General features: G+C 34.4%; 1 protein-coding gene across 1 annotated transcript in view; it reads right to left on the bottom strand.

Moving 5' to 3' along the window:
* The window catches only part of LOC148951638 (uncharacterized), a 79232-nt gene that overhangs the window by 1626 nt on the left and 61239 nt on the right, over nt 1-16367 (bottom strand). Inside the window, exons 7-8 of the mRNA XM_089091171.1 lie at nt 11753-11864; nt 9228-9397 (exon numbers count right to left, since the gene is read on the bottom strand). Coding sequence (XP_088947297.1) covers nt 9228-9397; nt 11753-11864 — 282 coding nt within the window. The remainder of the gene's footprint in view (nt 1-9227; nt 9398-11752; nt 11865-16367) is intronic.

Raw genomic sequence — 16367 nt, forward strand, 5'->3', positions numbered from 1 at the left:
TCACACATGCACACACACTCACACTTACACACACACGCACATACACTTTTATAGTGTTGAAAAAAAATGGCGAAAAGGCTAATTCATTAACCTATAGAAAAAAAGGTTTTATTTTTTATGTGAAATAACCATTATTTGATCAAGTTAAAAAAAAAACATGTTCATTTTTTCACCCCATTCTCAAAACTCAATTCCTCCTAGGATGATTTAAACGAAATACTTGCCTCCACCCCCCTCCCACAGAAAGTTCAGAAAGACGCAAGAGTGCTTTCTTTGCTAATAAAAAAAAATACATTATATTCAGCTATCTCTGAGGGGAGCAGAGAAATTTAAAACAAGGGTCGGGGGTGGGGGGAGATTAACATTTTAATATCTCTGACATACACTTTTACGGTGTTGAAAAAAACAGCGAAAAGGTTAATTCATTAACCTATAGAAAAAACATTTTATTTTCTATGTGAAATAATGATTATTTTATAAAGTTAAAAAAAACATGTTCATATTTATATCTACTCCTAGAAACTCAAGTCCTCCTAGAAATAATTAAATTAAATTCTTTCCTCGACCCCCCAACCTCCGAACTTTCAGAAAGACGCAAAAGAGTGCTTTCTTTGCTAATAAAAAAATGCATTATATTCAGCTATCTCTGAGTGGGAAAGAGAAATTTACCACTCGGATCGGGGGTGGGGGGAGATTAACATTTTAATATCTCAGACATACACTTTTACGGTGTTGGAAAAAACAGCGAAAAGGTTAATTCATTAACCTATAGAAAAAAGGGTTTATTTTCTATGTGAAATAACCATTATTTTATAAAGTAAAAAAAAACATGTTCATTTTTTTTCACCCCATCCTCAAAACTCAATTCCTCCTAGAATTATTTAAACTAAATACTTGCCTCCCCCCCCCCCCCACAGAAAGTTCAGAAAGACGCAAAAGAGTGCTTTCTTTGTTAATAAAAAAATGCATTATATTCAGCTATGTCTGAGGGAGGCAGAGAAATTTAAAACAATGGTCGGGGGGGGGAGGAGATTGACATTTTAATATCTCTGACATACACTTTTATAGTGTTGAAAAACGGTAAAAAGAAAATACTTAAAAAAAAACAAAAAAAGTTGGATAGAAATAGCTAGAAGCTAGAGGTTAAAACACTAACATTTCCAAATTAAGACTGCTGTTGAGTGCCGTCTGTTTCTTGCATAGATGTGGTGGCGATGTCACTGGCTTGTACAGGTGATCCAGTGGGACTCTCCATCATGTGAGCAACTATCCATTCTCTTTTCAGCTTTCTACCTGGCTGCATAGGAGTTGGCACTGGTGAGTTTTGAGCAGGCAGCGTCGGTCTGGAATGGATGTGAGTGACCCCCAATGGACCGCCTATCTGCACTTGTTGTATTGGAGCAACGCCGTTAATCTTAGCTCTTTTTCAGGGGAGGGTAATTGTAGGAATCCTCTTCCTTAAAAAAGAAGGCAAATTTTAGTATGGAAAAAAAACAATTCCCTTTTTACAGAAGAAAAAATTAATCTGCACAAAGAATCCCCTCTAACCACACGGAATCAGGGAACAGAGTCTCTCTCAAACCCCGTAAAGCTCTTTTAAAAGATACAAGAATTACTTATTTAACACAAAAATTTCGTTTTTAACGGATACCAAGTAAAGAAAAACCGAGTTAGAATTGATTCATTGCCCTCTTTCCTGTCATATATTTTTATAAAAGCCTCTTAATCATCAGTGAAATCCATTTGCTTTCATGAAATACAATTGAAAAATATCTGTCTAATTTGGTCAAAAAACAAACTCTTTTGTCAATGAGTCTTGAATCGCACATTTCCATCTTTTTTGTTTTTCTTAATCCCGATAAGACGCATGCCAAATGTTGTTTTGAAATCATCCCCTCTTTGGTAACAGGTTAAATACAGATGGTTTTATTTAGAGCGGGAAAAGACAGTACATTTTAAACGCGCGATTGGAAAAGGATTCTTTTGAACGAAAAAGAACTAAAACTACAGAATTATGCTCCTAACAGAGCACTGGAAAAGGGAGTTTTTTGTTTTACATAACACAAAAAAGCATACTTAGCGCTTTCTATCGAATATACTCATTATATTTTAAAGTTTTATTTTGTTGGGGGGGCGGGGGGCTAGGTCCCCCTGAAATTTGAATTTACTAGTAAAATAATTTTTTTTGGGAAATAAAGAATGAAAGTTTACTCACATTGAAAATAGAAATATCTTTTGTTTCAGATTTAATAGAATCCGGTGTACTTTGCTCGATATGCTACTACATAATTAAAATTAAATTCCAATGAATGAACATTTTATACGGAGTTTCAATGACTATTTGTTAAGCAGTTCTCTGATTGGCTGCCTAAAAAACAGGCGTCAGCTCTAAAAAAAAACCACTCTGGTTGAAAAAAAAACTTGGAGTTGAAATAAAATTCTGCGGGGAATCCCCCGTTCATACTGTTATCTTTTTTTTGCAATGTTTAGGAGCAGGCCGGGAATCCCCGCTCGTTTGGAATGGTACCAACGGGACATAAGCAAATAACATATAGTTTCATAACGCGTTTAATCACGTGTAGAGGTCCCATAGAATAACAATGGAAGGAACATAGAATAGCATGGTAATTCGTATAGCTTCTATAGAAATGTAAGGCCATGTGAGAGGATACTCGCTCTCTTTGAAAAGGTGTATATGTCTTGTAAAAATGTTTTCTTATATGTCTTGTAGAAATGGTACTTAGATAACTACTTATCTGTGCAAGTACCTGTCTTAAATGTCCACAGCTTACACCGACGTTTTTTATTTATTACATAGTTCCGAATTCTTTGAGAAGCTTTTAACTGAAAAATGCAAATTGCAGCGTTCTGGAATTTGTCATCACTGTTTACAAAAAAGAATTTTAATAGCTTTACAGCTATCGCTACTAGTCTATGGAAAGGCTTTTACACAGAAATGAATTTTCTGAGGGGGTGAGGGGAGGAACAAAAACTCCTAAAAGTGCCGAATATGTGTTATTGTACCGAATACTGTTTAATAAAGATTAAGGTAACAATTGAAAGCAAAAATCTGGAGGAAAACAGCCCAATCCCTTATTATCTGTGCAAGTACCTGTCTTAAATGTCCACAACTTACACCGACGTTTTTTATTTATTACATAGTTCCGAATTCTTTGAGAAGCTTTTAACTGAAAAATGCAAATTGCAGCGTTCTGGAATTTGTCATCACTGTTTACAAAAAAGAGTTTTAATAGCTTTACAGCTATCGCTACTAGTCTATGGAAAGGATTTTACACAGAAATGTATTTTCTGAGGGGGTGAGGGGAGGAAAAAAAACTCCAAAAAGTGCAGAATATGTGTTATTGTACCGAATACTGTTTAATAAAGATTAGTGTAACAATTGAAAGTAAAAATCTGGAGGAAAACAGCCAAATCCCCTATTATCTGTGCAAGTACCTGTCTTAAATGTCCACAGCTTACACCGACGTTTTTTATTTATTACATAGTTCTGAATTCTTTGAGAACCTTTTAACTGAAAAATACAAATTGCAGCGTTTTAGAATTTGTCATCACTGTTTACAAAAAAGAGTTTTGATAGCATTAAAGCTATAGCTACTAGTCTGTGGAAAGGCTTTTACACGTAAATGACTTTTGTGAGGGGGTGAGGGGAGGACCAAAAACTCCTAAAAGTGCAGACTATGTGTTATTGTACAGACTACTGTGTAATAAAGATTAATGTACCAATTGAAAGTAAAAATCTGGAGGAAAACAGCCCAATCCTTTATTAAATTCAATTCAATTCAAACTTTTTATTTCCTCCGAATACGAAGAGTAAAAAAGAAATAAATAAAAATAATAACCGCTAATCAACAGGCCATAAAATTATTTTAAACTATATAACAACAAATACGCAAAGGCCTTCAATCAAAATTACCACACAAATTAACACTTCATTCAAAAATTAAATCAAATAAAATAAATTAAGCTTCGTGCGCAGCTCTATATAAATTATGAGAAAAAACATTTAATTTGGATAAAAAATTCATTTGCTTTTTCTCCAAAACATCAACAGGGTTTTTTATTTTATATGCATTCATTAAAAAGTATTTGATTCAGTATTGAAAAGTATTGAAAAAATGTGGTTTTTACATGCGCAATATTACGAATTCTAAAAAACGGGAGAAGCGATGAAAAAACTAAAATTTGAGGCAAAGTGACTGTATTATATACCCGAGCCAGTGATTTCAGAGAAAGAAGATCGCGAAGACAAATTACAACCCCAAAACTAGACGCTATTCTACTTTTAACTGCTTTAGAAACAGAAGCACGGCATAGAGCTAAAGTTGGTCCATAAGGTACACCAAGATATAAAAAAGATTCCAAAGGTTTTAAAATACTATCATAAATACGAACAGAAATTTCTGAATTAACGAGATCATTAGCATTAGGACCAAGAATTAAAAACTGACACTTTTCAGGGCGAAAACGAAGTCCATGCTCACTAAAAACCTTTGCTAAAAAATCTAAATTTTGTTGAAGTGACAGAAGCGATCGACTCAAAAGGAGTAAATCATCTGCTTAAGCAATCCACGATAGAACATAACCTTTACCATAAATAAAAGTCAACCGAATTTGATCAAATAGCCCCGAAACAGTAATATTGAAAATCGAAGGAGAAATAATGCTTCCTTGCCTCAGCCCCCTACATAAATTAAAATTATAATCACTAAACTGATTCTTGCACTTAATACGAATACGAGAGGAGCCATACCATTTTTTAAAACCAAAACTACTGGTAGTGGGACATTATTCATCAGAAGCGCAGTCATAGCCCAAGAATGGATAATTGAATCATACGCCGCCGCAAAATCTAACGCAAGTGTATAAACTCTATCCCATTGCTTACAAAAGGATATTATTCTAGAAAGGAGGGTATGAGCAACATCCATGCTTAGACCCTTACGGAACCCAATTTGATTCAGGCCTTGGTTACAAGACTCCAAATACTTTAATAAAACTAACTCAAAAACTTTGCTAATCTGGCACGAGACAGTAATCGGCCTGTAATCAGAACATCGATTCGCATTCCCTCCTTTTTTTGAAAGGGGTGAAGTGGTAGCACGAGAAAACCTAGTTGGAGGAACTCCATAAGAAAGAATAGTAGTAAAAAGAGTAGCGAGGAGAAGGATTGCTTTGGGGGATGCCCATTTTATATGGTTTGAATGTATACCATCATGATCAAAAGAATGCTTACTTTTTAAAGCTTCAATTGCTACCGTTACATCATCAACAGAAACAGATATTTTACTATTTGGGCGGGGCTTTGAAATTTCTTCCGATAATAAAGAGTCAAGCCGTGATTCAACTGCCGCATCACCGGATGAAAAAACTTGATTATAATGAGTTATCCAATCAGCTAGCTTCAGATAACTATTAGAATCTGGTGAACAATTATTATTACGACGTCTAGAATTAACCAAAATCCAAAGCTCATTCTTATCACTAGTAATCCTTGAACCAATTTCATCTTTTATAATTTCATTATGCAAACGCAACTCAGCCCGAAAAACGCGCTTAGTTAATTTCATACCATCATAAAATGGTCCAGATCGCGGTTTTCCCGCGCAATTCCAAAGGTAACAAGCTTGACATGCATTCTTTTGGCTTTGCTTTAAAATTGGGTTAAGGTTCCAACCTAAAACACAAGATCCACGACGGAAAGAATCAGTTCTAAATGCTTTATTAGCCCCGACTTTTAAACTATGAACAAATTCAAGGTAAAATAGATCAATATCAATTTGATCAACATCCTTAGAATAATTTACAATTATTTTAGCTAAAAGTGCATCTGATTCTTCATGATATTTGCACATTTTTTCCCGATCCCAGATCATTTTATTTACAATTTGACTAGAACGATGGATAATTTTAAAAGATGGAATTTGAATATTTAAATGAAAAGAAAGGTAAAAATGGTCACTAATAGGCATATCCAACCGAACATGAACAGGCTGTGGTAATAACGCTGCATTTGAGACCAGCACATGGTCTAGATTAGAGCAAGAACCAGAATTATGGACATACGTAAAATCCGCATATTATCTGTGCAAGTACCTGTCTTAAATGTCCACAACTTACACCGACGTTTTTTATTTATTACATAGTTCTGAATTCTTTGAGAAGTTTTTAACTGAAAAATGCAAAGTTCAGCGTTCTGGAATTTGTCATCACTGTTTAAAAAAAAGAGTTTTAATAGCTTTACAGCTATCGCTACTAGTCTATGGAAAGGATTTTACACATAAATGTATTTTCTGAGGGGGTGAGGGGAGGAACAAAAACTCCTAAAAGTGCCGAATATGTGTTATTGTACCGAATACTGTTTAATAAAGATTAGGGTAACAATTGAAAGCAAAAATCTGGAGGAAAACAGCCCAATCCCCTATTATCTGTGCAAGTACCTGTCTTAAATGTCCACAACTTACACCGACGTTTTTTATTTATTACATAGTTCCATAGTTTATTACATAATTACATAGTTCTGAATTCTTTGAGAACCTTTTAACTGAAAAATGTAAAGTGCAGCGTTCTAGAATTTGTCATCACTGTTTACAAAAAAGAATTTTAATAGCTTAACAGCTATCGCTACTAGTCTGTGGAAATGCTTTTACACATACATGAATTTTCTGAGGGGGTGAGGGGAGGAACAAAAACTCCTAAAAGTGCCGAATATGTGTTATTGTACCTAATACTTTATAATAAAGATTTGTGTAACAATTGAAAGCAAAAATCTGGAGGAAAACAGCCCAATCCATTATTATATGTTCAAGTACCTGTCTTAAATGTACACAGCTTACACCGACGTTTTTTATTTATTAAATATTTCCGAATTCTTTGAGAATCTTTTAACTGAAAAATGCATCTTAATACATCGGAAATATCTTGGGAATATGTATGGGACATAATGCATGGGACTACCTAAGTTTGACAGAAATGTAAGCGCCTGCGCAGTCCATTAAAGAAGAGAAGCATTTATTTAACCAGGGTTGGGAAGGATGATGTAAAATGGAGAATTCTACTAACAATTTTATGTAAGGGAGGGCGGCTGTTCCCGGGCGCAGCTTCTAGGAGAGTGCCAAAGTATGGTTTTGAGGCTATGTTGTAGTTTGATGAAGGGGGGCGCAAAAACTGACATTGTCTCCGGGCGATGAAAACTTCTATTTGGAGATGTTAACTTTCCATCTGACCTTATGGTATTTGAGCAAATCATTTTAGCGGGTGTGATTTACACTGCAGATATGAGTTTTATTATCCTTGATTTGTTTACAACACTCCAAACCTTACTGTTTTGACATTTTGATTTTCTTTTTTTAGAACTTTTATTTTTTTTCTATTTAGTTTTTTGTCCAATATACTTTTCATGAAAAGACAGTGCATTTAAAGAGACAATTTGGTTCTAAGGAGACCCTTTTAATTTTCAACCATAATAAACAGACTATGATAACCTTCAGCAGACAAAACAAAAAATAACAACGGGAAAACGGTCAAGGAATAATCACAAATTTTCACGAACATTAAAACAATTTTTTTCAGGCCTTATAAAACACTATTACTATGGGCATGGAAAGAATCCAGATGAGAAAGACGACAACAAATAACAGGCTTTTTTTGGATAATGCCAAGGGGTAATTGCAATTTTTTACAAACAGTTAAACAATCTTTATTAGGCCTCATAAACATTATTATTATTATTATTAGGCCACATTATTATTATGGACATGGAAAGAATTAGGATAACGAATTCAACAAAAATTACAGGGTTACTTTTTCTGGGATAATGCCAAGGGTTAATCGCACATTTTTTATAAAGAATTAAACAGTTTTTATTAGGCCTCATAAACATTATTATTACTGGTATGGAAAGAATTAGGATGACAAATTCAACAAAAAATTACAGGATTACCTTTTTTTACCGCAAAAAATTATATCATTTACATAAATTAAGATCATTGTTGGCCCTAAAGTTAGCCGATGAGGGAAGCCACAACCAACAGAAAATCATGATCAGATTCCATGTTGTATCGTTTTTGAACGCAAAATAAGATTATTTATATATATTTAAAAGTATCCTAGCCCCTAGAATTGACCCCAACCATAACAGGAAACTATAACTAAATTCTTAGCCTATCTGCAAAAATGATCACAAAAATGAACTCATTTACATATATAAGAACATCATCGGCCACAGAGCTGACCCATCAGAGAAAATAAAACAGCCAGTCGTAAAATAGAAAATAGAACACATTACGGGATAAAATACAAGAATATAACTAAAGTGGAGAAATACAGACTAGAATTGGATAGACAACTAAACTAGTAAACTACATAGTAACTAGAATTGGAATAAGCTAGTATAAGAAGGAACTAGCCTGGAAAAAACTTTCAATTTCAATGATATTGGGGTAGACTCGTCTTAAATCATTTCTAAACGAAGATATACCATGTTTCTGTGTCAAACTACAACAAACCGTGTGTTTTCTTTCCTAATTTTATACTTGTTGATTTATTTTTTTACTGCTTTTTCGCATTTATTTTTTCTGCATTTAGAATATTGGAGATATAACTAAATTCAGACATTCAGACATGCACATTTATGAAAATCGAAAAAGCGTGGAAGGCCAATGTAGCTAGAAATGTCGTGAATTTGTGAAGTCAGTAAAAAAAAACAATTGCAACTAAATCATGAATGAAGTTGAAACAAAAAAAAAAGGGGGGGGGGCAGAGATATATTGCGTCCATGTAAACTCACACAAGTTGTTCATTCTATTCTCTTTATTCTACATTCTTATTTGGATAATTATGGGGACCCTTTCGCATAGTCTCATCACCGTAATCCAATTCCAGGCCCTGCGGCAGATTGCTGCAGTTGAGCAATTGTGGCAGATTACTGCAGCTGATCAATATGCAGTTGAGCAATTGTGGCAGACTGCAGCTGAGATCAAACTCAAGGTTCTGTGTTACCAGGAAAGATCGATCTCACTGCGCCACAATACAACAAATGTAGAATCGGTTTAGCTACAATTTTTTTTTTTTTTTTTTGCATAAACCAGAATTTTTTTTTTTAAAACAACTTTTTATATCTACTCTTATAACAGAACTTCTACTTTCTAGAAATAAAAACATAGGACAAAGGCAGCCAAGATGAAACATATTAGAAAAGATAAACTTACCACGTGGGAAAACTTGAACCGGAAATGATTATGCTTCAAATGCATCAATAATACAACTATAGATCGCCCATCGACATTACACCATGGGCATACGAAGCCAGCCATTGCTTGAGTTTGGACGGAGTGGCCACCAGCGTTATAATAATACAAAACTTTCTTCAGTTTTTGCTCTGAAAAGAATATACCTTATCCATAGTTACTAGCAGTCTCATTAGAATAATTTTGGGCAACAGTCCAGACTATGTCTGATTCAGAAAAAATATTATAGTAATAAAATTCTTACTTCGTTGCATTCAGAAAGTGCATATTTACCGGTTTTCAAAGGCGCCTCCAGTAATATTGATTCGGAACTCCCCTCCTCTTTTCTCATAATAAAAAGACATAGAAATAGCCTCAACATTAGGTTTGTCAATTTTTTTATATTTCTTTCCAAATTGTTGATAAAGTTTACATCGATATTGTCGAGTTAGTTGTCGAGAAGAACCAAGCACATAAAGAATGGGAGAGCCAACAAAATAAATGAACTTTGTATTAAGTCTAGCGCAATATTCGGGCATTAGGGTGAGGTGGACTTGCAGTTTCCAATTAAACCAGAAACACCTCTAAAAAACGCAATAAATACAAAATTTGCTGAATAATTTGCTGTGATATAAGAATATTATTATTAATCAGTGTAGTTCAGAATAAGACACAGAGTAGATAGGTACTAAAATTTTTAAGAAAGATTCATATAGCGTCGAAGAAGTCTCGAACTCTTTGAATCTTGAATCTGACTGATGGATGATTCATTGAATCTTAAATATGATTGACCGAAAATTGACCAATATTGAACTATTAGAATTTGTCTAACATTGAGTCAAGCGTCTGAATGCCTGCTTGTTTCAATGGTAATACCTGTGTGATATTGGTGATATTGTGGTGATACTTGTGGTTCAATGTGATATTGGTGATATTGTGGTTCAATGGTGATACTTGTTTCAATGGTGATGCCGTATCCAGGATTTTGGTGATATCCTGGACAGCTTAAATGATCTTGAAGAAAATATTACATCACAAACAATCTAATATATTTTAACCATACGAACTTTTTTATTAATAACAAAAACAATAACTATAATAAAATATTTTAATAGCATATAATAGGAAATTAGATCATACAATAGCATATAATATAGAAAAATTTAATAAATGTATAACTAATATTTTATTTAATATAAAATTCAGAAATAATAACACAAAAGAGTAAGTCATTTTTTCGAAACCATTATATGTTGACATGATAAACATTTATTAACAGACTATTGATATTTATGACCATATTTAAAGACATTGGTATTTTCTCATCTTTGTCAACAAAGAGTTAATTTTTTGGCGTAACTCCTAAAAACGGAATATAGACGATACAAACGAAATAGCTATATAGACTTTATATGAGTTCTAAGAAAATCGCAATATCAAAACTCGAGTGGGGGGGGGGGTAAATAACCACGAGGTCAAAACAACACAATATAAAAATTTAATTCTAGAAAAAAAACCTAAACTAAGATATGTCATTTTAGATCAAGAAGTAATTCTAAATTAATTAAAACAATAATATTTGATGAACTTTGAAACTCTTGAATTTTGAAACGTTTGAAATTTTTGGAAAAACAAACGATTGCCACTACCCAACCGCAAAGGGGGCAACTGGCATCGGTTGAGACTTATTTAACGAACAAAAAGGGTGAAGGTGCGAATTCTTCTCTATGACATTGGTCCAGAGGACCCCCCCCCCCCCTCCCTAGAACAATAAAATGTAGATGCCTCAAATGAATATTTTACAAGTTTTGACACTCCATCCCTCCATAGGGAAAATGCTGTGACTCCTCCCCCATTGGGTCTGACCAGTGTACAGCTGTATTATCTTAAGAATATAGGCTTTATCTGAAACGAACTTAACAATGACGAATACGTCGTTTTATGTAAATAATTGTTAAGTGTGCGAATTTTGCTTTTTTTTTTCTTTTTTTTTTTTTTTTTTTTTTTTTTTGTTCTTGATGTACTCCACTTCTTTTTATAATGGGTAATAAATAAATTATTATTTTTATTATGAGGTGTAATGGCTTTGGAGCATCAAGTTGTACATATTTGGGGAAAAGAACAGATCCACGTTGGAAAAATATTCTATGCTTTCCGAAGAAAGTATTGAAGTAAAGGAACTTAACGCCATAGAAAGACACCAAAGAAAAAATGTCAGAACATTCATTTAAAAAGTATTTTAAAAAAAGGGTCGAAACAGCTCTCTAAGATCAATAAATAGTGTACTCAATGACCCAGCTATGGAGATGTGGGAAGGCTGAATCCTCTCACTCCGGCGAAGTCCCTTGCTGTACACTCAATCTACAAATTGTCTAAGTTTAACAGTAATTAAACATTCGCATCTCCCCTCCCTCCCCTCTTCAGAATGTTAGCTTCGGCCACACTTTTGACTACATCTTTCTGTTGCTACAAAATATACAGTAGAAATATGTTTAGAGAATAGCTACCTTTATTAATATTTTCTTTGTTATCTTCTGTGAGACCATTCTTATCGACACCACCATGTTTTTTCTTCCATTTGAATCGAAGTCGCATATAAGGATTTGATTCCCAAATCATCTTGAAATGAAGAATATAAATTTTTTTCGAAAAAAGTACAATTCCAATGCACTATGAATACAATCGTTCTTAGTGTATCTATGAACAAAAACCTAGGAATACTTAACGTCAACCAGGAAACGAATTTCCTCCTAAAGAAATATAGGAGATAAGAAACCCCTCCTCGAGTATGTAAATTTTTCCAAAACAAAGATGCACAAAAATCAATTCTGCTTCTTTTTTTTGTTATTGTAACCAATGAGAAATTTACTTTGGGCTCAAATAACGGTTCATAAATTATGTTTAATTTTTCGTTTCCAGGAAGTGTTGTCACTTAATTAAAAAAGAACCTTGTCGCTGGCTGAAAAGTCATTTTTATAGTTTTCTGATCTTGAAAAGACCATTTGTTTCCTCGTGAGCAAAAATCTAACAACTGTACGTTTTATTTATTTAAGTTTTAAGTAAAGTACTAACCGTTTGTTTTCATTCTTTCAATTTTTTAATTTGTAACCGTAATCAGCAAGGAATTGATTTCGAACTCACAGAACGTTTCATAAGTTGTGTTCACCAATGTGGTTAGGATTTTCTTTTCTTTTTTCAAAGAAAATGTAAGATATTCATCTGGAATTTCTTGCTTAGTTCGAGATACAAATTACCCACATTTTGTTAAAGTGAATCGCAGTAAAAATTCAAAATTGATTAAAAAAATAACCACCTTGGGAGGATTAACTTGTTTGGGGGCAGTAGTGACAATCTTTTAGTGGTTCCCCTGAGGGTAGTGGACATAAATGTTTGCCTACTAATACTGAATCTTGTCACTGACTGAAAGTCATTTATATAGTTTTCTGATCTTGAAAATGAAAATTTCTTTCCTCATGAGCAAAAATGCAACCACTGTCAGCTTTATTTATTAAGATTTTAAGTAAAGAAACTAACCGTGTGTTCTCATTCATTCAATTTTTAATTCGTAGCTGTAATCAGCAAGGAATTGATTTTAAACTCACAGAATGTTTCATAAGTTGCGATTACCATTGAGGTTAGGAGCGACCAACAGTACAAATCCAGCATTATCTTTTTATTTTTCCCTACACGAACTAAAGGTTTCCTAAAGAGATGTTATAGTTTGAAGAGGCTTATATAAATGTATCGCTATAAATCTTAGCACTAACTGTAAAGGCGTCTATATGGCTTTCAGGTCTTGAAGATGATGACTTGTTTTCTCCCTAGGAAATATTTTATCTCTACAAATTTCATTTTTCAAATTTTTAATTGTTAGGAATTTGACGATTGTTCATTTCTTTTTATATTGAGTTTGTTAATGCAACCAATAGAAAATTATTTCAAATTAGAAGAACAGTTAATTGGTTGTGTTCCCTCTTAGCAGTTAAAAACGACTTAGATACTTAAAACTCGCTATAATTGATAGTGCATTGTTCAGATTTAACATTACCCTACCAAGACCCTACCAAAATCAAGCCCTCGAGTTCTCGATTTAGAGAGAGGAATAGAAAATGAACTTATTAATTTTTGGATTGCTAGAGTCCTCAACAATTTCGGATTCTGCACAAGCAATCAACCTAACAGAAGAAAACAGCCTTGGAGCCATCCTAACGACAGATGATATTGTTTAAGCCGTCCGACATGGTAGACCAAAAGACGAGTGGTAACATCCCACACTACTTGTGAAATTAAGGAAAGACTCCTCTGAAACTGAAAGAAAGCGTCAAATCATCCTTAAATTAGCACCGCGCCTCCGAGAATCTAGCGATGAATACACCCGAACCAAGCTTTACATAAATCTGGACACAACTTCCATGCAGAGAGGAGCCCTAGCAGAAATTCGTCTGTCGAAAAGAAATGGTCAGAACCAACTTGACTTTCTCTCTAACCAAACACGAAAGGACTACGAAACAACAATTAGAGCTCAACAAGATACTAACTGACTCGAGACCAAACAGCTAAAGTCAAGGGAGAAAAAGAATACTCCATCTAAATGCAGACTCCCTTCCAAATAAACTTGAGGAACTGAAGCATCTAATTTCTCTTGAAACCCAATACATTGTTGGAATCGTAGAAGTTAAACCCAAAATAGCTACCACCCAACCACGCTTCATGGATTTTCAATTCCAGCCTACACAAATCGCTCCATAAATATTGAAGATAATAATAGCAGTGGAAATTATGCTAAACTCATGAAAAATGCAACATAGCTAATGTTAATGAAAAAAAAAAGCATTAGAGGGTATATAGCTACAGCTAACCCAGAGAAATAAAAACGATAAACATTGAAATTATATACAGAAGCCCTTAAAGCACCCTTAAAAATGATGATCTTCTTCCCTCACAAATTTACGAGCACTGCACACCAAATGCTACTAGCATCATACTGGGTGATTTCAACCACACACTGATTGATTCGGATACATAGTATGCACAAGAATCACTTGGGTCACCATCCCCCAAAAAAATTCTAAAAGCAATAAATGATAACAATCTCGACCAGCATGTAAAGCAGCCAACTTAAATTCGGGGAAAAGATAAACCAACAACACTTGATCTAGTTTTGTGAATCAATAGCTCAGAAATCGAGATAGTCATAATTGAGGTGCTTCTGGGCAAGTCGGATCATGCTACTAAGTCGGATCATGCTACTAATATGTTGAATTGAAATCTGAAACAAAACAGAAATAAAGCAATGAAAATAAACTTAATTACATAAAGCTGCGTATACATCAATGCATGAGGCTCTGAGCGAAGTGGATTGGCCTAAAGAATTTAAAATCTTGAGACGGCGGAGGAAATGTATGAGTTATTTTGTGATAAAATCCAGAAATAAATAAAAACTTTGTGCCAGCTAAAATAAAGCAAACAAGACTCTCAATAAACCAAGAATCTGTAGAGATAATCAAAAGAAAGCAGCAGGCTTGGAGAAAGTTCGCCACAACTCATGCCAACGAAAACTATAAGCTATTCTGTCATTTAAGACATAAAGGAAGAAAACTAACACGTTATTTTGCAGCTCAAAAAGAAAACAAGTCACCAAAAATATAAAAGAAAATCCCAAGGCTTTCTGGAATTATGTGAGTTCCAAGCATACATTATCTAGAAAAACACTGGAAGATCCCACTGAAAAAACCAATCTTTTAATTATAATTTTGCACCGGCTTTACACCGAAATCGGAGGATAGAAGTGAATTAGCACGAATAGAGGAAGAAAATGTTGGGTTCCCAGTGACAGAATTTGATGAAGAGGCCATCTACCAAAAACTTAAAAAGCTAAACACAAATAAATCGGAAGGTCCAGACGGCAAAGACCCTCGCATTCTTAAAGAACTTGCAGCACAAGTCACAAGACCCTTATCACTCATCTTTATGGCATCTATAGATACAGTTTCAATGTATCTATAGATGCCATAAAGATGAGAGCTAGGGTCTTGTGACTTGTGCTGCAAGTACACCCTCACATTCTTAAAGAACTTGCAGTACAAGACCCTTATCACTCATCTTTATGGCATCTATAGATACAGTTTCAATTTACCTATAGATGCAATAAAGACTAGATACAGGGTCTTGAGACATGTGCTGCAAGTACAACCTCACACTCTTTAAGAACTTGCAGCACAAGTCACAAGGCCCTTATCACTCATCTTTATGGCATCTATAGATACAGTTTCAATGTCTTACACATTGCAATGTCTTACAGTTACAAGTCACAAGACCCTTATCACTCATCTTTATGGCATCTATAGATACAGTTTCAATAGATATTCTTAAAGAACTTGCAGCACAAGTCACAAGACCCTTATCACTCATCTTTATGGCATCCATAGATAAAGGAAAACTCCCCTTTATCTGAAAAAAGGCAATTATCACCCCAATCTTCAAGAAAGGTCCATAGTCAACAACAGGCCCATAAGGGTCACATGCATCACTAAATCCTCGAGTCCATCATAGCAGACAGATTACTAGAATATTTTCTAACCGAAAAGTTAATCAACAAAAGGCAGTTAGGATTCCTAAGACATAGGTCAGCTGAATCCCAGCGACTTCTAGTTACAAACACCTTGAGACTAAACCTCGACAAGGCATATGAGTCGAACACAATATACCTTGATCTTAGTAAACCCTTCGATAAAGCTTCTGATTCAAAGCTCCTTCATAAGTTAAGAAACCTTGGAATTGCAGGCAAAGCTCTTGGCTGGATCACGAGCTTTCTGGCAGTCAGAAGTCAGAGGGTGAAAGAAAATGGCCACATTAGTACAGTTGTGACAAAAGTATCTAGCGGTATTCCACAAGGTGGCGTCATCAGGCCCCTGCTCTTGAATCTTTTTGCAAACGACCTGCCTGACAATATTAACTCAGATTCTCAGATACCGCACTCTATGCTGACGATACAAAGCTTTTTAGACCTATCAATTGCATAAATGATATTCAAGAACTAAAGACCAACCTGAACAAGATAGCCATGAATGAGAACGTGGGAAATGGAGATCAACACAAAACAAAAGCTCCCACCTCTGCCTT

Source organism: Artemia sp. Qi Xiang Cuo, chromosome 6 (genome assembly GCF_049724085.1).
Source record: "Artemia sp. Qi Xiang Cuo chromosome 6, ASM4972408v1, whole genome shotgun sequence".
Classification (NCBI taxonomy): domain Eukaryota; kingdom Metazoa; phylum Arthropoda; class Branchiopoda; order Anostraca; family Artemiidae; genus Artemia; species Artemia sp. Qi Xiang Cuo.